Source organism: Penicillium maclennaniae (assembly GCF_028827695.1).
Source record: "Penicillium maclennaniae strain IBT 15551 chromosome Unknown utg000007l:1.0-4884863.0:1.0-4888362.0, whole genome shotgun sequence".
NCBI classification, from domain to species: Eukaryota; Fungi; Ascomycota; class Eurotiomycetes; order Eurotiales; family Aspergillaceae; genus Penicillium; species Penicillium maclennaniae.
The window spans coordinates 593,652-613,663 of record NW_026623219.1 but is presented as its reverse complement, the minus strand read 5'-3'; the positions used below and the strand labels follow the sequence as shown (position 1 = coordinate 613,663).

At 52.0% G+C, this 20,012-nt stretch overlaps 7 protein-coding genes across 7 annotated transcripts; 3 read left to right on the top strand and 4 right to left on the bottom strand.

Moving 5' to 3' along the window:
* Positions 1 to 407: 407 nt before the first annotated feature.
* N7477_007434 (uncharacterized protein) lies at positions 408 to 3,099 on the top strand (the record flags this gene model as incomplete). Its single annotated transcript, XM_056969097.1, is given in 2 exon segments — positions 408 to 695; positions 706 to 3,099. 2 exon segments carry the CDS (start codon positions 408 to 410, stop codon positions 3,097 to 3,099), a joined length of 2,682 nt encoding a protein of 893 aa, XP_056819129.1.
* Positions 3,100 to 3,817: 718 nt separating this feature from the next.
* Positions 3,818 to 5,475, bottom strand: N7477_007433 (BAR and SH3 domain-containing protein; the record flags this gene model as incomplete). Its single annotated transcript, XM_056969096.1, has 5 exons — positions 3,818 to 4,071; positions 4,152 to 4,758; positions 4,809 to 4,925; positions 4,979 to 5,296; positions 5,362 to 5,475. The coding sequence occupies 5 exons, from the start codon at positions 5,473 to 5,475 to the stop codon at positions 3,818 to 3,820; spliced, it is 1,410 nt and encodes a 469-aa protein (XP_056819128.1).
* A 940-nt stretch (positions 5,476 to 6,415) lies between these two features.
* Positions 6,416 to 8,280, top strand: N7477_007432 (DNA helicase ZGRF1-like domain-containing protein; the record flags this gene model as incomplete). The annotated part of the gene is made up of 2 exons (XM_056969095.1): positions 6,416 to 7,878; positions 7,929 to 8,280. The coding sequence occupies 2 exons, from the start codon at positions 6,416 to 6,418 to the stop codon at positions 8,278 to 8,280; spliced, it is 1,815 nt and encodes a 604-aa protein (XP_056819127.1).
* A 118-nt stretch (positions 8,281 to 8,398) lies between these two features.
* N7477_007431 (class I SAM-dependent methyltransferase) lies at positions 8,399 to 9,725 on the bottom strand (the record flags this gene model as incomplete). The annotated part of the gene is made up of 3 exons (XM_056969094.1): positions 8,399 to 9,123; positions 9,298 to 9,414; positions 9,641 to 9,725. The coding sequence occupies 3 exons, from the start codon at positions 9,723 to 9,725 to the stop codon at positions 8,399 to 8,401; spliced, it is 927 nt and encodes a 308-aa protein (XP_056819126.1).
* A 708-nt stretch (positions 9,726 to 10,433) lies between these two features.
* Positions 10,434 to 15,741, bottom strand: N7477_007430 (putative nuclear migration protein (ApsA); the record flags this gene model as incomplete). The annotated part of the gene is made up of 4 exons (XM_056969093.1): positions 10,434 to 11,084; positions 11,132 to 14,440; positions 14,500 to 15,237; positions 15,295 to 15,741. The coding sequence occupies 4 exons, from the start codon at positions 15,739 to 15,741 to the stop codon at positions 10,434 to 10,436; spliced, it is 5,145 nt and encodes a 1,714-aa protein (XP_056819125.1).
* Positions 15,742 to 16,596: 855 nt separating this feature from the next.
* Positions 16,597 to 17,649, top strand: N7477_007429 (U2-type spliceosomal complex subunit CWC24; the record flags this gene model as incomplete). The annotated part of the gene is made up of 2 exons (XM_056969092.1): positions 16,597 to 17,128; positions 17,186 to 17,649. 2 exons carry the CDS (start codon positions 16,597 to 16,599, stop codon positions 17,647 to 17,649), a joined length of 996 nt encoding a protein of 331 aa, XP_056819124.1.
* A 1,595-nt stretch (positions 17,650 to 19,244) lies between these two features.
* On the bottom strand, positions 19,245 to 19,540 carry N7477_007428 (uncharacterized protein; the record flags this gene model as incomplete). Its single annotated transcript, XM_056969091.1, has 2 exons — positions 19,245 to 19,286; positions 19,331 to 19,540. 2 exons carry the CDS (start codon positions 19,538 to 19,540, stop codon positions 19,245 to 19,247), a joined length of 252 nt encoding a protein of 83 aa, XP_056819123.1.
* Between the last annotated feature and the right edge of the window lie 472 nt (positions 19,541 to 20,012).

The window sequence follows — 20,012 nt, the reverse complement described above, 5'->3', positions numbered from 1 at the left end:
GAGATTTACTTTGCTCTGGTGGTCTGGTTGCTTCCTTCATAAATGATTGAACAGCTCGAAGTTCCTCGGACCCTTCTCTGATGATGCGTCAAGTTGAGTCAGACGAGGCTACTCGTATCTCCATGACTCACATCACTCACTTAGGGCTTATCACATATCGAGCTTCTTCGGATCCACTCTCGTTTCGGTTTCGAAGGTCGCTTGTCTGTTCCCAAGGATCAAGTCGCCAAATCTGGTGGCGGCTATAAAATACACACCTTCCAATTTCTAACTCCCTTATGCCAACCATGGGCACCTCGCACCTGCCCTGCAGGCACCGTTTCTGGGGATCTCCCTGCACATACATCCAGCACTTCGTCTCATCACATCTCCATTAACATACTCTATACACTGCATATATTCGCAGCATGTTTTCCTCATTCACTACAAGAGATCGTCTCCGTCGGTCCATGTCCTCTCGTTCTATCCGCAAGACTCCCCGTCCTGTAGTAGGCATCGTCGATCCCAATGTCGCCAAGGCCCACGCGGCAGCCGCAGCATCAAAAGCCATGCGCTCAGGCGAAGGATCATATCCAGTGTCCGGAAATTCGTACGATCGACTGGGTGGGCCAACACAAATGGCTGTACCTAGACGCCGACCGAACTGCAGTCTGCAGGGAATAGATGATGGTTTCTCGGTCTCCTCAGCACCTGCTGTACCTCCAGTACCCCCCAGTGACACCACGCCAGTCGATGGAGTCGGGCTCTCGACCTTGTATCGCAGAGTCAACTCTTCCTCCACCGCATACGGATTTTAGAGGCCTTGACGGACGTGATAGCTCTGTTCCTTCTTCGTTTCGCCGACTCCGCAAAGCCAAGTCCATGTTCTCCACCAGACAGCGCTTTTCAAATATCACCTACAAAGCGTCTCCGAAGTCTCCAAAGTCTCCTCGGCATGGTATTGACCTTGAAAGAAGCCCAGGATTCGAGCTGCCACGCACATTGAGACCTTCCATCTCTTTCATCCACGGAGGGAAACTTCCAGGATCTCGAGGCGTTCCTCATGCCAAAAGCCACGATGTCGCCACCCAGCTTGCACGCAGCCAGTTTCTTGAGGATTCGGGGGGATCAGGTCCCGTCAGACACCCATCCTTCTTGTCCAGGAACAAGAGGGAGCCCAAGCCGTTCCGCAAAACATTCCGCGTCACAAGCGATGCTGGTATCGGTGCATTTTCTCCCGAGCAGGCCAACTTCGAGCGCTCTCGCAATAAATCGAGAATCTTCTCTGCATCATTCAAGAAAGGATTGAAACGCGTGTTTGGGCTCTCAAAGCCTGTCGAGCAGAAGCTCCATCTTCACGATCAAAATATTTCCATTCCAGTTGAGAAGCTAGCTGTGAAGGCTCTGCCTGTCAGTATTACAGCCGACCAGGGCGTCAGTCTGAAGCCTACAAATGAGACGGACCAATTGAAGCCAACTCAGGTGTCTTCTGGTCGTGACAGCATCTGTTCATCCGCCTCGCGCGTCACCAGCTGGGCCGATACGACCGCCGCCAACACCGTCGCTACTCGAAAGACTGGTCATCGCCAGTCACTTTCCTCGATTGAAGAGCATGGAGACTTGGACCAACCACTTCCTCGAATGTCAGATCAGGTCGGCTCGGGCTACAATTCGCCTAGCAAGAGATCGAGCGCTCACAATTTGGATCCCTGGGTCAACAGCCACGATTTATACGCTGCATTGATCAAGCAGATTGGACAAAAACTAGTGTCTAGCCCAGAAGAGGAGATAACTTTCGGCACTGTGCCCGGACACAGTGTGATTCCAGAACGCACCACCTCTATTTATTCTCACCGTAGCAGACAATCCGTCCGCCATGTTGCAAGTGGAGATTCTTCACCTGTGTCATTTGCAACTGCACACCGCGGTGATTCCCAGTCTCCCTGGAGACAGCCTCAGTCAAAAAGAAACGTTCGACCATCCCATGTTTCTCGGTACTTGCCTGGCGAAGAGAACCGTCGACCTTTGAGTCCCCACGCTGTGGATAAAACTCCCCAATCGGCATTCATCATCGATGAACATTCCGATGAATCAACCGGGAGCATTGTCATTACCAATAGTGAAGACATGCAGAATGTGTCAAGATCCTCGAGTGTCTACTCTCGCAGCAGCAGGGGTAGGACTCTTACTGAAGACATCATGACTGATGATGACCAGTCTCTGGGCACATTCGAAGAACCAGGTACAGTGACTATATTTCCTTCTCAGCGCCACATTTCTCCAACCCGGAAGCCTAGATCAAACCCCCCAGGGTCTCAGGTGCAGGCAAGCGCCGATTGGCAGCAGTGGATGAATTCGCAGATCGGCAGAATTGAGACCACGACTCCCACGAGGGAACACTTCCGGGAGGACGCACAGTACCAGGAAGATGACGATGAACTCTTCATGGGCATGATACGGCGAGCCCAGGGGCCAAGTCCAGATTCGACCGTTACTCCATATGTTGAAGGGCCAAATGAGCCAGCGCGTATTGAAGCCCAGGTACCGATAGATCTTAAAGTTCTGGCTCAAAACAACTTTTCTCGTCCTTTCAGTCGCTCAACGAGTGTTCGAACCATTGTCAGTTCGCAAAAGATTGAGCCCAGCTTCGCAGAGATAGAGTACAACAACCCCTCTGACGCTTATATCAACGCCAATCAGGCTGAAGATACCGTGCCCAGACTTCAAAATTCCAGGGAAAGCTCCCTTTCGCCAATGTGCGTACGAGCGGCCAACCTTCGTGAAGCGCCCGACTCTCCTACTCCTCGGCGCGATGCTGCAGGGTTCCAGAAGCGAACCTGGACACTGGAGCAGTACCCGCGATATTCTGCACGGCACCCAGTCACAAACGGGAGGCCCAATTCCTTCCGGTCCATGCGGACGTATCGAGATTTCCGCGGTCTGAACAACGAAAACACACGTCAGCAGAAGGAACATGACGAGATGATGGGCCAGTACCACAAGCTCCAGGGCAATCACTCGACTGTTTCCAGCAAGCACATGGTTGACATCTTTTTGGACAGTCGACGTCGTCCAATGGATACAGCGGTACCAAACCAAACAGCCAATGTATTTCTATAACGCGTTTTATTATTGGAATGTGTATTTGAATGGTGTGATGGATCGATGGACCTGTGCATTTATTCTACCCCAGGCTCTCATTTCGATCATGTCCGCACACACATATGTATACCACCCAGGGTTGAAGGCTTCAGTGATAGTGCCGTTACAGATTGAATTGACATATCATTAATACACAAAAAAGAACACTCTGAGTAAAAGAGTGTGAGGCCACGAGCAGAAAGAGATCGGAAAGAATAAAAAGGTGCAAAAAAAGAACTCTCCCTCGGGAATCGAACCCCGGTCTCCCGCGCTTATCGGTGTTAATGACAAGCGGAAATCATGACCACTAGACCAAGGAAGATGAGATAGTCGAGTTACTGCTCGACCACTTGGGTGGTTGATGGAAGGCACGTTCAAGTTTTAAAATATAAACCATTGAATTCAATCGATACAAAAAATATTACAAAAATGGCTCATCTTCGAGGCTTCTGAAAAGCCTTTATCATACCCATCGTTGTAAAATTGAAGACACGATACAACACGTTCACTGATTGTATGCAATTCGTATAAGGTTTTACCCATATGTTGAATCTAAGTTGTTGTATCAAGTATTGTGTTGTTAAACATCGGCAGAAGACCATGAAATCTCAATTAGTTTAGAAAACAAGCTATTCAATCCACCTGGGTATATATCCTCCACCCCCTCCAAGTTTTTAGCCAGGTCCAATCTACCAAATTACTCTACATAGTTCGCAGGGAACTGTCCCTTCACACCACGCAACTCACCCTCCCACCAATCATCCGTGCTCTGCGTCTTTGTCACAATCTTGATCCGGTCTCCTTCGCGGAAAACTAGATCTCCATTCTGATGTCCATTAAAGTCGTACAGAGCAGTGACGAAAAGAGGCCCCGCGGGGCGGGGCGGTGGACGCTTCTTCTTTGCTGCGATTGCGGCGGTCATATCCTGAGCGCTTGGGTTGCGCGAGTTGGCTGTGTACTGCACGTGGTCGATCTTGGGACCGGCGGGGACATGGAGACTGGAACTTGGGAGACTGGTTGATGATATGGACTGAGCATGGGGGATGGTGCTGGCATTGGGGGCTCGAAGTAGTCACCCCCGCTGGGAAGAGGGGATGTGCCCGAGGAGCTGGCGAGGGAGACGGAGCCACGTGCTGTCATATAGGATGATGATGGAGATACAGAGCGATACTCCGTACCGCAGGGCTTGTTCCCTGGCATGGGGGGCGCGACAGAGGGCTTGCGAGCTGCGGATATGGAGAATCCCGAAGTGCTACTTGCGTGGCTTTTGATAGATGCCAGTGAGGGTCGAGAATTCAGTGAAGGCCGCGAGTTGCCGATCGAGGGCCGTTTGTTCTCGGGATTGTTGGGATCCGATTGTCGGATTGCTTTGCCCTGGGCGAGGCAAGCTAGGCTCTCGATCTGAGCCTTTGCTGGGTTGTTGGCGAGTTCGTATTCTTGAATGACTTGTTCCATTGGTGGTGGTGGGGATGGCAGTCCTTCTTCTTCGCAGAAGGTGTGCAGCACAGTGTAGTAGTGCGCAAGCATGCGGTTTTGAATCTCGACCTGTGCTCTCAGGATGTAAGGGGCCAGGGAGAAGAGGAGGGAAATGAGCGTTGGAAGACGTTGGCGCAAGTCATCGTCCGCAGCAACATATGCCTATGCGATGATCAATATATGTTCATGTGTAGACATTGATAGGTCCGTACCTCTTTAGCGATGGCGTAATCAGAATTCGCCTTAGCCAGGTTCGCATTATCACGTTCGCTTCGCTTTCCCTTTGCCATGAGGCCATCAACTTTGCCTTGGTAGCGCTCGAAATCGGACTATAGGGATATTAGACATGGACTCAATTCCGAAAGCGGGGCCCGCCAATCACCTTTTTGTCATTGCGCTTCTTGATTGTCTTCTTCATTGGGAGAATGTAGGTCTTCGCGTCTTCGGCGGGTTGTGTCATGCGCACCTCGACGGCTTCAAGCTCCTGTTGTAAGTCCCCGCGCAGTTCATCGTATTCTCTTCGTAGTCTGTTGGTCCGGGCTAGAATCGCGGGGCTGGTATCTACCGGGCGATATGAGGTCTCGGTTTCGCTGGAGCCGACAATGGGGGCATAGAGACCGTCGAACTCATCGAGCATGCGGCTCTGGAAGGTCGCAATTGATACCCAGGCATCGCGCCAGGCCTTGGTGGAATCAACAATCTGGAAATGAATTAGCGACGTGTCCCTAGAATGGTGCTGCCTGGATACCACAACTGCGTACGTACCTTGGTCAATAGATTATCAGCATCCTCGAAGTCTTTCAAAAGGACGGCGACCTGGCTGTCATCGGCAGACCGTTTGGTGGTCATGCGTCCGAACTTTCGCTGCATGCTCTGCATCTTGGTGGATGGGAAGAGCTATGAGCCTTTTGGGGGAGCTCAGCTCTAAGCAGCACAGCAAAGAAGTCCAAAGCGTGAAACAAGCTTCTCTGGGCGTGATTGTTGAGGCACACTTCTTGTCAGCACTTTGATAAGAAGAGAGGAGAGGAAGGAGAAACAGGATGTGTCACGGCCCCCAAGGATGTTTCAGCCTCGCTGCGGCTCTCGCGCCCCTCCCCCTCATTCTATTCTCGGCTTTTGGTTGGGAGGAAAAGCAACGTGTCGATCCACTCCATCATTGTTGAGCCGTTCTCCACTATATTTGTGACCGAAAGCAAATCATACTATTTATTCAATGACCACGGACTGTGGGGAGTCCGTGGGCGATATGCGCTTTTGTAGGCAGTGCAATCACATAGCTTCCAAACTCCTTAGAATGATTCCCATAACATAGTGAAGCAGCAATGACATGGTGAAGCAGCGAAAAAGAGAAAGGCTAAAGGAGATCAATATGGAAAACGTGTCACAATATTTTGATATTACGTACATGTTTGAAGAGATTTCTAGGACGAGATGATGACAATGAGGTCAACCATGGATCAATGAATGCCTGAGGCGACACGCAATCACTGGTTGATCAGGTACAGGTACCTTCGAAGACTAGATATTGGGTACTAGGTACATGATATCACCTGGACAACAAACGTATCAGTCGCCAAATACATCTTCTTGTTTTAGACTGGCAAACTAATCGAAAATGGGGTCTATCCAGAACAAGAGAGCAAATACAGACCAGGTCCAAAGTGAACACCTGAACGTGCCTGAATCCAACGCGACCCGCGTTTCTCTTATCACGTCTTATCCACCTCCACCTTCATCATCTCCAATATTCTCAACCATCATGTCTCACTGAATATCGGCATGCACGAATCCATGAATTCCTTTCACCATGTTCACCCCAATGTCGTCCGCTCGCCCAGGCCCCGGTCCGGGCCCGGGCTCGCAGTCGCAGTCCCAGTCCCAAGTCACCGCGTCAGTCATCAAGTTCCGTTGCCTATACACACATGATTTGCGCCGCAAGTCCAAACGGTGGCAGGATGGCTATCTTAAGTACCACACATTCAACAAGCGCATCATGGTCTACGACGAACAGGGAAACTACATCGGGGACCACCACTGGCGGTCGGTCGAGGAAGTGCAGGACGGTGACGAGCTCGAGCTGGACAAAGGCGCCCTGATCCAAGTTGGAGAGAGGATGAGCACCACTCAGACTGATCTCTCCGGTCTATTGGAGAAGAGGAAATCCAGTCAAGACTCCCCGCAGGCCAATGTTTCCGCTTCACATGCACCGCATGCCTCGATGCCTCGATCATCAAGCTCGTCACAGCCATTTCGCTCATTGAATGATCTTCTCGGCATTAAAAAGACTCCAATTGGACACCTAGTATTGCCTTACGAAGAAAGACACCCACCTCCTCCCTCATCAGAGAACTCTTTGCCGTCACAGCGCGCACCAAAACGACCCAAGGTGGCCCCGCCGAAACCACTCGTCAATAGAAGTGCCCCAGCTGAAGTGGTGGATTTGACCGAACCCGAGGAAGGACCCCCAGCTGCGAAATCACGGAAGCTTGCGACGGCACATGAGATGCCTCGAACAGCCCAAAGGCCTCGGAATCCAGCGCTCGTCCCGCAGCCTCCGCCAGAGACACGGCGAGAAAATCCCATAGTAACAGGGCCACAAAGGCCTGCTCCTTTGACAACTATCAGGTCTTCAACTCCGCCCGAGAAGGCACATAATCTATCATCAACAACAACCACAACAACAACATCGACACCTTTACCGCAGAGGTCTGATCCGGCGCTAGTTACGAAACCCCCTGCGCCTTCGGAGAAAGCACGAAGTGCGCCGAGGGCAATGAACTCACGAAGACCTGAACTCCCGCAATTCCCGGACACTTCAATGCCACCGGGAATACCACAAGATATATCCAAGACATTGAAACCTCAAGTAAAAGAGCCCCCAAGGTTCGCGAACCCTCCAGTGCCGCCTGAACCCCCACGAGACGCAAGAATAGCAACAGATTTGCAAAGGCCCGAACCTCCGAAATTTGTGAAACCGCCTCTACCTGCTTGCTCAGCATTATCGAGCCGTTCACAAAAACCAGAACGTACAGCAGCTAAGGACATGCAAACCGAGCCGCTTGGTGCCCGAAAGATTCCAAATGAAAACCTACCAGTGCCTCCACGAACAACTTCAAACACCTCATCCTCCGAAGCACCCATCAAGACATTGCGCATGGCAACAGAGAAACCTCGCAAAAAGCTCATGTACAGTGCGTTGTTACCTAGCGACCCATCACAAAAATCGTCTTCAAGGCCATCGAATATAAAGAGTCGAGCGACGCTAAGAAACCTGGATTCGCAGTCAGTATGTGTCCGGCATATAGTAGAGACCAGCACTAATATTTTTGTAGAGCAGCGACCACACCCGCCCACCAGGTTGACTCCACAAATGCCGAATTCCTGCCCTCGGACTCGACGCAATTCATTCTTGATGCAATGGCGGACAGCTCAAATTTAGGGGCCACGATGACCCAACCTCCCAACTTACCTGCACGAAGAGCTCTCGATGCACCTTTAAGGAAATCACTATCCGTTCCAACTGCCTTGACGGCCCGACAAACACTCCAAAGCCGACCCACACTCATGCGAAGCGCAATGAGTGCGCTTTCTGAACAACCAGATGTCAACGAAGAGGGGCCCTGGACATCTGAAGCCCTAGATCTTTTTGATTTCTGGCCCCCAGGACGACCAAAACCTATCTGATACCCCCCCATTCTCATTCATCTTTATACACCTGGAGTAGTCTCCCATGTACATGTCTATATGCCTTCCACTATGATACCCCTTTGCAGAAAATCAATGCATTTATTTACCTCCCAATTCAAGCCTTCTTCACCAAAGTCCCCGAAATATAGGTCATAGCGGACCAAGCAAAATCCTGCTGAATATCAACACTCTCCCATCCGCCATCACGATCTGCCACCCTCCTCAACGCCCTCTCTGTATCCCTGTCCAAACAACAATCCCCAACGAAGAAACTCCATCCTAAAAGCATATAAACTCCCTGCATCACCCTAGCAAGCAAAGAACCCTTGGCACTCCTCCACGGATTAACAACATGCTCCGTAACAAGCATCTTCCCACCAGGTTTCAACAATCCATACAATTCTCCAACGGTCTTCTCCATCTCCGGCACAGAGCAGAGAACACGCACGCAGAGAATTGTATCGAAGATCCCATTTTTCGCATCTTCGTCATAGGCAGCCGTAACTCTGGTCTTCGTCTCCCGCAAGGCAGGGAGTAATTCTGATGCCGCGGCACCACAGCCGAGAATGTGGTACTTGGATGCTAGACCTTCGGCTGAGGCTTTGGCGCGGAGTTGGTCGTGGAGACCGTGACAGGGCTCGCAGCCGTAGATCTTTTCTATGGCTGGGGAGCGGAGGAGGGGCATTTGGGTTCCTGTGCCTGGGCCAATGCTCAGGGCTATCCCAGAAGCGGTTTTCAGGAGAGGTGGGATTAGGGCTGAGGAATTCCTGTTATTTGTTGGGTTGAATTCATCTTCTCCCGAGTCGGCGACTGGGGGTGTTGTTGGCTGCGATGGCGTGCCTGGTGAGGGTTAGTTTGTTGGGCTGCAAAAATTGGTAGCACATGTGAGATGTGTAGTCCGAGATGATAAGTGATGCATGGACTGCTTTTTCTTTCTTGGATTTGAGGAAGGGTTGTGGGAAATTCGTAATGCATCATGCAAAATGCATCATGCCTCAAGTGGTGAATACTCACTGGTAAATTCAACCCAGAATTGACCAAAGGCTTTGTCGCGGAGCTCTTTGGTCCGCGAGATAGGTGCGAGGACCTGGCCATTTTTAAAAACAGCCTCGCCGCACACGCGGATGTAATCTGTTCCTAGTTAGCCATCGGGTATCTTGGACCATGGCTGAGTATTGCATATGGAAGACCCGACGAGCCAAACATCAAATATTAAAATGACATATGAATAGGCGCATATTAGACGAAGAAGACAACAGAACACCGAGATACATTGAACATGAAGCAATTCCAAAAATCAAAATAAGGAATATAATCTTCCCGCTTGGCATTGAAAAGTAATTGAAGAGGCACTTACGACGCATAGCCCAGGCCATGAGCATTGCGGGCTCGGCTAGGCCGAGTAGCCGCTCACCGAGAGGCGGGGGAGCATCCGAAGACATGATGCTAGATCGATGTCACAAGAAGTAGAGAATAGAAAAGGAAGGGTTGGAACGTTTCCAATGAGTATTTAGCGGAGATGGGTCAGGTGACCAGGTGGGGTCCTTATCGGACGCCTTCTCTTGACATCCGGAAACCGGGAAAACTCGACTTCACGTTGTTATCATGAATATAATTACTGGAGATGCCTCAATGACATGGAACCCATGAATAGATTGTCAAATGCAAACTAAAATTTAGTATGGCGGCTCACGTTCTGGTGCTTAGTACGGAACCGAGCACGATCACGCAGAAAGAGCAGCAAAGTACTCGCACATATGCTTGAATGGTTCGACAGAATTATCAACAGAAGAAAACGAAAAAGGGGTAGAGAAGGGTGAATGTCGGATCAGATTTGGCCGTGACTTGAACACGGAAGTTACACAAAGGAAGGACAAAGACGGGAGAGGTCTGTATGAGTAAAGGAAAGAGGAAGCGAGTGAAGTATGAGGTGTGGTGACCCTAGTGGGAGAAACTCCAAGTAATCCAGAAAGGTGCCAAGGAGCCAATTGACTGAGTCCTCTATTAAAGTAGGTGACACGGTGGTGAAGAGATGTTGGTCGGACAAGAAGAGAAAAAGAGACTCGTAGCCATTATAGAAGGGACGCAAGCCGTCTTCGTTTGAGGACCTGCCCGCAAACTCGAGCATCCCGATTTCAATGCCAATGCTTTTAGTGATGCGAGTGGATGCGGTCGACCCGCGGGCTGTACCGGCTGGTACGGGACAGCGAGCCCACGTCGTGTTTGCCATCGCAGCAGGCACGCACGTTCTCAAGTCGGTCTCCGTCATCATGGTCGTGGGTATGTCCAAGATTCTCAATACTGTTCTGATCACGTAGGCTTTCGTTGTGGAGACTGGGGGACTGGGCACCATGGCGTCCCTTCAGACTAGCAATTGATCCTCGGATCGAGCTGTTCAGAATGGAACTGAGGCGGGATGAAGACCGTTGCGGGGGTTCCTCGGGTACTTGCAACGTGGAGTTTGGCGCCCCAGTGCTAAGTGCGGGAGACGCACGGCCGTGAGTTCCAGTTGAGCGCATGGACATTGCAGAGGCTGCACGTTGTTGCTTAGGCTTGCCGCGGAGGGTGTGACTGTTATGAGAAGACAGTGACATTCGGGCTGTCTGATGAGAAGCCGAGCGGAATCCAGGATTGAATTCATCAATATCATCCAAGGTCACATTATTGTCGTGGTCCTCGCAGTTGTCATTGGTCTCGCGCAAGAGGAGGTAAGACAAGGCATTGAACCACGTCTCGTGCCGTTGACTGGTGCTGGCAGTGAAGCGGACGCGACGGCCAGGACTGACAACCTCCAAGCTTCGCTGATGAAGCCCCGGGGATAGGGATTGTCGTCTGCGACCACCCGTACAGCCTCGATTGGCACACTTTTGGTCCGAAGCTCACTCTTTCCGGCAGTCTGCGGGTCCGATTCACTCCAGTATAGGGTACGAGTATAGGGGTGAACCCAGAAGTACCGCCGATGGCGAGTGGACGACATGTCCGCTGAACCGGTTTTTCGGGTATATTTCCACAGGAACTCGCCGATCATTGTCTGTGTGATCGCCTGGATCATGCGAGGATCAGTATTAGGCCCATGGCCATGAGGCATGGGGCCAGCGTGAGGGTTCATGTTGAACCGCTCCTCGAGCTCGGAAGCAAACGAGGACACAGATGACCGCCTGGACATCTGGCTTTGACTTCCCCTTCTCACGTGAGCCTGAGTAGATACGGTCTTGGTGGATCCAGCGCGGTTGGCACTCTCGCTTGGCGTTCGAGGGCCTTGCACGTTCATACGATAGGCAGAGGCCGGGGCCAAGGGAGGACCCATGGTACCGGGGGATGGCGGGGGCACATCGATTGACTTCTTCTCGGCCGCCAGGATAGCTTCGCGGTGATCTGAAGGCAGAGGCGGGTGAGAGCTCACGCCAGAGGCCTGGCTGGTCGCTGTATCCGGTCTTTTGGGAGTCCCGGATCTGGACAGTTGCTGTTGAGAGCGAGGTCTTAGCTTGGGGGTAGCATATGGTGACGCGGCGGCAGCGGCAGCTGCAGCGGCAGCTGCAGTTGCGGTAGTAGCAGCAGCCAATGCCATGTCTTTCGTGTGATTGCTTTCATTAGAAGGCGGACGCTGAGCTATCCGTTCCATGAGGAGCTGATCGATCTGCTTCGCGGACAGAATGGTTTGAGCGCCCTGATCCATGCTGACAGAGCTGAAGGGCTGTCTACCAGTATGAGGCAAAGCATGACCAGAAATGTCGCTCAGAGCCAAGCCAGTGCTTGTTCGCCGTTCACTGCTGGGGATATCCCCATTGCTGCGAATAGAGTCACTGGTCTCATCTTCATGGACGAGGACTGCTGCAGCTGTGGGCTCCTCCATTGGGTCTGTTTGAATGCCGAGGTCGGTCATCGGAGGAACGACGCGCGGGACATACTGGATGGGATGGGTCTCGATCGACCTTAAAGCAGCAATCGTGGGGCTAGGCAGAGCAGGAAGCTCGATCTTTTTAGGTGCAACCGGGTGCGTAAAGGTCGGGTCCAGCCAAGAGACAGACAATTGAGGAAGCGTTGGCTCACGCTCGACAATGCGCTCAACGATACGCTCGACAACGACAGGTTCCGGCACCGGGACGGGTTCTGGAAGCTGAGGCTGAACAGGCTCAGTGTGTTCAGAGACAATACTCGACACTCCCAGCGAGGATAATGGAGCTGCTTCGACAACAGGAGGTTCAGGCAAGGGTTCAGGTTCTGGGAGTCGGGCGTGAACAGGCTCGGTGGAATGATGAGTAAAGAGAGACGACAAGGATAGTTGAGGGATTTCCCGCATAGGCTCGACCGGGATGACAGGCGCAGGGTGTGGGATTGTTGCCCGGATAGGCTCGGTGGAGTGATGAGTGAAATGAGATGACAAGGATGGCCGAGGCAAGTCACGTTCACGCTCGACGATGCGCTCGACAATGCGCTCAACAACCACCGGCTCCGGCACAGAGATGGTTGCCAGAACAGGCTCAATTGAATGATGCGTGTGGTGAGACGACAAGGATGGCCGGGGCAATTCCCGTTCACGCTCGATAATGCGCTCGACAACCACTGGCTCCGGAATAAACATGTCTGCCAGAACAGGCTCGATTGAGTGATGCGTATGAAGAGATGACAATGCTGGCTGGGGCAATTCTCGCTCACGCTCGACAATTCGCTCAACAATGACAGGCTCTGGATCAGGAATCACTGCCAGGACAGGTTCAATCGAGTGATGCGTGTGAAGAGATGACAATGCTGGTTGGGGCAATTCCCGCACACGCTCGACAACTCGCTCGACAATCACAGGCTCGGGCAGATGAATCTCATGCTTCACAGGCTCAACTACGCCTCCAGAAACGTATGAAATGCCCAATTCTGTGAATGTGGGTACCTCGGGCACAGTCTCCTGGGTGGTGATGGTGGCCATTCCCATCTCAGCCGGCTCGGCTTGAGTGCCTGCCTCGACTCCTTGACTCCCAACAGATCGCTGGTCCCAGGCCATCTTCGGTGGCGTGGGAACATTCGTCAGGTGGTCATTCTCAATCGCCGAGGGCTTGAGAGGTGTCCATTGAGTACCGGAGCTAACTAGTTTGGGTGTTTCCTGAGCCTCAGCGTCGATATCTCGATTCGCAGTCAAGCCTCTTTGGGGAGTACTCGGGGCTTCTGGGAGAGCGGCTTCGCCAATAATGGCGACAGGAATGGTAGGCTCCCAAGGTTCGGTCATCACACCGCTATCGACCGTAGTTGGTCTAAGCGGTGAATCAGGTATTGCCTCAGAGGGTCTGCGAGACCCAGATACAGATCCCATGCGTGGAGTAGAAGCCTCTGGGAATTCTTCATCCTCATCTTCTTCACCACCTTCCAGCTCTGCAAGCTCGGCGAACAGGCTTTGACCCTCCTGAGCTATTGTCTCTTGCTCGGAGGTTGGGGCAGGGGAGTTGCGCGAACTTCCCGGCCGGCTGATAGAGGCCAATGGGGCTTCCCCAGAGGGGCGAATACGTCTCAAAATACTTCGCTTATTCCTAACACGAGGGCGAGAAATGTGAGTTTGGCTTGGCGAGGGAGCACCTCCGTCGTCGGGTTGGTCATCGTCCGAGGTGGAAGCCGAACTGTGCCACGAAGTGCGGTCACGGGCTTTGGCCATGACCAAAGATGAGGTAACTCGACTGCGTGGTGTTTTCTGAATGTTGTTCTCTGTCTCAGTGAGGTCTGCAGAGTCGTCGCTGCTGTCGCCCGCCATGCTTTCCATACCGGTCTGGAACGCTTCGCTCTCAGTAGCGGTAGCGCGCTCATTGGCGGTCTCAAATCCATCCTCAGCCTCGGTGGCAGTTTGGTAGACATCGCTAGGTCCATCAGGAGAGCGAGCACCAGCACGGCCTGTGGGCATAGCTGCCACAACCGGGCGAGTGGGGCTCATCTGACCAGCATTGTCCTCCCAATCGGTGTCATGAAGTTCAACAAAGGCCTTCTCCTTGCGGCCAGCACCCAGAAGATCTGGACGAAGAGGTTTGCGGACGGAGTCTTGCTTGGTCTTCGGGCGCTTGCTCGAGCTTGGAGCAACGGCCTCACGGCGTTTCTGCTCAACCTCATCGCGTGTCTCTTGCAACATGCGCTTGAGCTCCATTTTCTCCGTCTTCTCCCGATGAATAGTGCTCTTGAGGTTCTGGATCATACGATGGGCATGGCCAAGGGAACTCTTCAGAGTTTCCGATTCCAAATGACCGTGACGAGGGTGAATTTGTTGGGGGACTGGGGCGGAGAGCTTTCGGGCGTGATATGTTCTTGGTCGGAACCCTCGTTGTCGGCAGTGATATCACGAGAGCCTTGGGACTCGTAGTTTCGGATGCGCATAGCCAACCCCTTCGCCAGCTCTTGATTCTGAGAGGTCAGCTCTTCCAGCTTCTTCTGCAGAGCAGATTTCTCCAAATCGCCAGCGTTTAGATTCCGACGCAAGAGGTGCAGTTCAGAATCGTTGGCTTTTTGTACCTCCATCTGGTCCTCCAAAAGCTTTGCGTTGACTTGCTTCAGCTCCTCGAGTTCTCGCTCTATGGCGCTTTTTTCGGAGTTGGATGCGCTAAGACTGCTGTTGAGTTTCTTTTCACGTTCGATAGCGTCTCTGATGGTTGCCATTAGCTCATGGGTCTGCGTTTCTAACGCCCAGTTCTCGTCCTTATAGCGCTGTTCGCTGTCGTCGAGCGATCGAATGCGTTGTGAATAGGCCTCGGCCTCCAATTCCAATCGTGATTTCTCCAAATTCACATTTTTCAGGGATTCCTCGCGTTCCGCGAGAAGCGCCTGTAATTGACGGACTTGGGCTAGAAGAGAGGTAGAAATTTCGGTCGCAAATTCGATGTCGTGCACACGACTGGCTGGTTGATTGCGCTGCTTGCGGGACGGAACGCTGACTTTGCTGGGAGAGTTGGTCGCCTGGCTGGCGAAAAGAGCGGGGCTAATAGGAGACTTTTCTACGTGTTAGATCGGGCAACATTTAAGGATATGGGCGTTGCGGTCAAGTACCTTTTGATCGAATCCAGGAGTACCCGGCGGAGCATCTTCACCTCCAGCCAGGCGCTTTGGAGCCAAAAATGCGCGAGCTGTCTCTCGGCCAATTTCACTATATTCACGTTCCAGATCGGCGAGTTTCTGTTGGAGTTCCGGGCCTATTTCTCCTTCATCTTGCTGCTGTTCAACCTCCTTCAGTTGCTCCTCGAGTTGCCGTTGTTGGTCGATAAGCGCAGTTCCCAACTTGGACGCTTCCTCAAGACGACGTTCGGTCTCGGCGAGATGGGCTTCGAGGGCTCGCTTGGCCTGTGCTGGCGAAGAAGCATTGAGACTGAAAAGTTGTGTATCGAAGGGCGAGTAGCGATGAGATTCGCGGGGCGCGGGGGGCTGCCCATTAGTGGAAACAAACGGATCCTCCATCACTGCGGCGAGAGAGTTGTCCGTGATGTTGGATGCCGCCATTCTCCAAGGGTGCGGTGTGCCTCAGCCGGCGTCCGAGTCCCCTTCGATAAGAGGCCACAGTTGCCACTGAGAGGAGTCGCACGGTTTGTTCAATGGATCAAGTTGAGTTTACACGAGCATCGTCCAAGTCAACGCGCCTCGAGTGTCGCAAGGTCCTCGCGCCGGTACAGTGAGCCGGCCAGCGACCTCACAAGAAGGGGCAAACAAGGGGAGTTGAAGGTAAGAGGGGAAGGAAAACAACAAACACGGGCGAATCCGTGAGAATCCCGGACCTGCGAGATCTGGGCACACGCGTTTAATCACCCAACTTGACGCTGCAAAACACAGGAATTATCAATCAACAATAAAAATTCAACGAATGAAAAATAACGAGAAAAACACTTTAACAATGAAAAGAAAATGAAGGGAGTGTAGGGAGTGTAAATGGGGGTAGCGAAGGGCGACTCGGGCGGGGAGGAAAAGAAGAGAGAGGGAGCGCCTTGGGAGGAGTCGACTGACACCAGTGTTTGAGATTGGGCGCGATATGGGGGAGATCGTGATCGCCCCTCCGTGACGCTACGTGGGTGTAAATATAGCTAGTGGGGGTTTCTCGACAAGTACGGAGCTACAGATATCAAAAACGAAGGATATAGAAGATAGCGATCGACCTTGTAAACAAGACATTGAAAACAAGGTTGAGCCTTCCGATTCGACCGAATTACGGTGTTGTTGTTTTCTTCGAGCGCATGGTTTGCACTGTTTGTCTGGCTTAGTCATATCTTCGAGAGCCTTCGTCATTTCTTGATGATATCTAATCCACAGGCTTTTCTTTTATCTGACTTATTGCTACCATTCTTGTCATTCGAGTCCCTCATCATGACAGAAGAACTGACAGCCACTGAGGCTGTTCCCCAATTTGGCTTCAAGAAGCGCTCAAATAAGGCCAAAGCCAGCTTTCGCAAGAAGCCCGCCACGCCACCTCCGGCCTCCGACTCCGATTTCACCTCTTCCGATGACGAAGAAGGCCGGCGCATTAAGAGACGGCGCAAGAATGTCGCAGTGACTGCCTCGTCCGCGACTAATGTCTCCCGAAAGGAGTCCTCCACCGAACAGCCCTCTGCCGGTCCCGCTCCATTGACATCGAGCAACGACGCAACCAAGAGCGCTAACTGGTATGATGAAGAGTTGAGCGCCAAGAATCTACTCGGCTCGACGCGAGCGCGCCCACAGGAGTCTGCTGGACCAGACGGCACGTACAAGGGTGCCGCCAATTACACCTCTTTCATCCAGAAGAACCCAGATGCGCCGAACAAACAGTTCGGCCCGATAAAAGCGCCTACAAACGTGCGCACGGTGACCGTCATGGATTTCGCACCCGATGTGTGTAAGGACTATAAGCAGACAGGATGTAAGTCGATCTCAACCTGAAAATCCGATTGATGCAGCTGCTAACTCATTTATACAGTCTGTGGTTTCGGTGATTCCTGCAAGTTCCTTCACGCTCGAGAAGACTATAAGCAAGGCTGGGAACTTGATCGGGACTGGGAGATTGGTACCAACGGCAAGAAGTTGACTGGGCGTGTCGTGTCACAACGCAAAGGTGCCGGCATGGCCGATGAGGAAGAGGACGACGACGACGACGAATTACTGGAAAGCATCCCCTTTGCATGCATCATCTGCAAAAAACCCTACACAAACCCTATCTTGACCAAGTGCGGTCACTATTTCTGCGAGTCCTGCGCTTTGAATCGCTATCGGAAGAATCCGTCTTGTGCGGCCTGTGGCGCGGGAACTGGGGGTGTGTTCAATGTTGCGAAGAAGCTTACTGCCTTGCTGGACAAGAAGCGGGAGCGAGCTCGCAAACAACGCGAGGAGGCACTTGCCAATGGGGAAGAAGTCAGTGACGAAGAGGAGGAAGATAGCGATTAAAGACCTTGTTTAATGCAGCTGGCTGCACAGCATGGACACTAATAGTCTTTCGGATGTGGAGATATCAAGTACTGGGCTGAAGATCTTCCCGGATGTAAAATAGCCCAGTGATGGATGGTACAAAACCTAAAACGTCGGAGGTCTTGACTTTATTCTTCATTTTCTTTAATCTTTCCCTAAAAATTTGTATAAAAAGCTAGCGAGATGTGAGACTTTAGATCAATCTCGAATCCAGTGCATTCAGCCTTCCAAGCCGATTATAGGCCCTCATCTCATGAGCACGTTCGGATCAAATCACAGGCTGTGTGCATAGGCTCACGAAGTTGACATTTCCGATTCACGTCCATCGCCAAGCTCGGGGAGAGGGACAAATTTGATCAATCGTTTCTTTTCCTTCTGGAACTGGCATCGGTATATCTTTATCAAGCTGCTCTATTGTACTTAGCCTTCTCTTACTTCCAAATGGTGCATGGATAAGCTCCATCATAGATCAGTTTGAGCCTTGCGATTTTGGAACTAATCACATGGTATATCCCGATGATTCTATGAGAGGCATAGCAACAGACTCATGTATGTTTGCCATCCCCAGCCGACGGGTTCTTCATGTCTGGCCACGGAGCTTGCAAACCCAAGTCATCCTAGATGAAGAGCTAGACATCTCTCCGTTATCGTTGGCTTCATCCGGCTTGTTGGCGGCAGCATTCACCAAATCAACGACAGTGAATTTCTTTTGCAAAGCAATTTTCTGACCTATGAGAGTTATCATTATCCGACACGTCAACTCTGAGGACGGGCGAGAGGCTCCGTTGGCAGTCATCAAATCAACATAGTTTTTGAGAGACGCAGAATTTGCAAAGATAAACAAAATCCGCACTCTTCAGAAGGTGGGAGATGTATTTTAGTAGGTCTACATCTAAAAGGGCTAGTCTGAATTCGATGGCTGCAAATGGCTTATTTCGTCCAGGGCGAGAGCCGCCCTCGAGCAGGCGTCCACGTACGCTAGAAGCCTATCTTTTCATCGATCTCATGAATTGGTTCATGAGCGGGCGGTTTTTTTTAGCGCGAATGAAAACAGACCAGTCTAACCGGAAAGTAGCTCAACAGTACTAAAATGGAAGCTAATGCGTGGGAACGCCAAAGGCTTCTAGGCAGTCACAATAAAAGAGGTCACGGACTAACCGAGACTTGGACACCTTGACGCCTGAACGCCTTGACACCTGAGCGAAACAAATTTCCGAATGACTCTGACCATGGCGGGCTTCGCCATCTGGTCAGCACCTGCATGAAAAGCCTTATACCCGGCGCGTTCTCTGGAGATCTAAAAAGGAATCGAGACAGATCGCCACGCCGTTAGGTGTACGAGCCACACGGTGCCTGCGATGTCAACGCGGCTTGAGCACTGTGGCCCAATGAAACACTGGACCCCCCCCAGGCTATCACAATGGGCGTGGAACCGCAGCCGATGGCGCACTATGTATGGCGGGTCCCCATTGCCAGAACGGAATTTTGCCCGCGAGCTTAATTAAATAAGCCTGCAACTGCAACAGCAAGGAGGGGCTTGACGCACTGCCGCCGCTCGCCCGGTTCTGCGAGGGTCAAATCGCGTGGAACTGATCCGCAATCCCCATTCGAGATAACTGGGGACAGTTCATCACTTTGTCCTTGAGCATACAGTACATACCGCTCTGGCAGTTGCCCACTTTACAAGAGCCACGCCATCATTGATGCGCCGATCAGCAAGTGGTGGGGTCTTTCCTCCGTCATCGCCACAAGCTAACACACCGAGGCGACCTAATGAGATGAACAGGTCACCGAAAATGTTCCTCAACGACTTCGACTCCAACTCCCAACTCCAACACGGAGAGAATTCGGACTCAATCTCGCCCCACATCGGATGGGAGACTACTGTAAGACTGAATAGCCTGGTGGAGAAACTGCGTCCGCTGCTTATGTTTACTGCAAAGCGCCGTACGCTTTTTCCACATTCCCACGTCCCTCTCTGGAACTATATCCAGTCGCCACGTGGGAACCGTGGTACCCATTATACGCGAAAAACCCCAACTAATCAAGAAGTTGAAAACTTGGGGATCCATATTAAGAGCCATGGTCCTTGCGCTTGTCGCCCCCTCCATTCCATGCGCGTTTAACCTAACGCCTCAGGGGTCTACGCAACCCCGAGCCAAGCTTTTACCTGTCAAGGGCCCATGCGGCCCCTAACCAACCCCGGCTTCGACTTGCAGCTCCAAGATCCCCTGAGCCAGTCCGATCGTAGTCTTGCCTCGGCTAGACCCAGTGGTGGGGGCGCAGTGCTATCCTAAGTTCAACTCGGCTTAGACTACTCTTGCATGGCGAAAGGGAAAAAA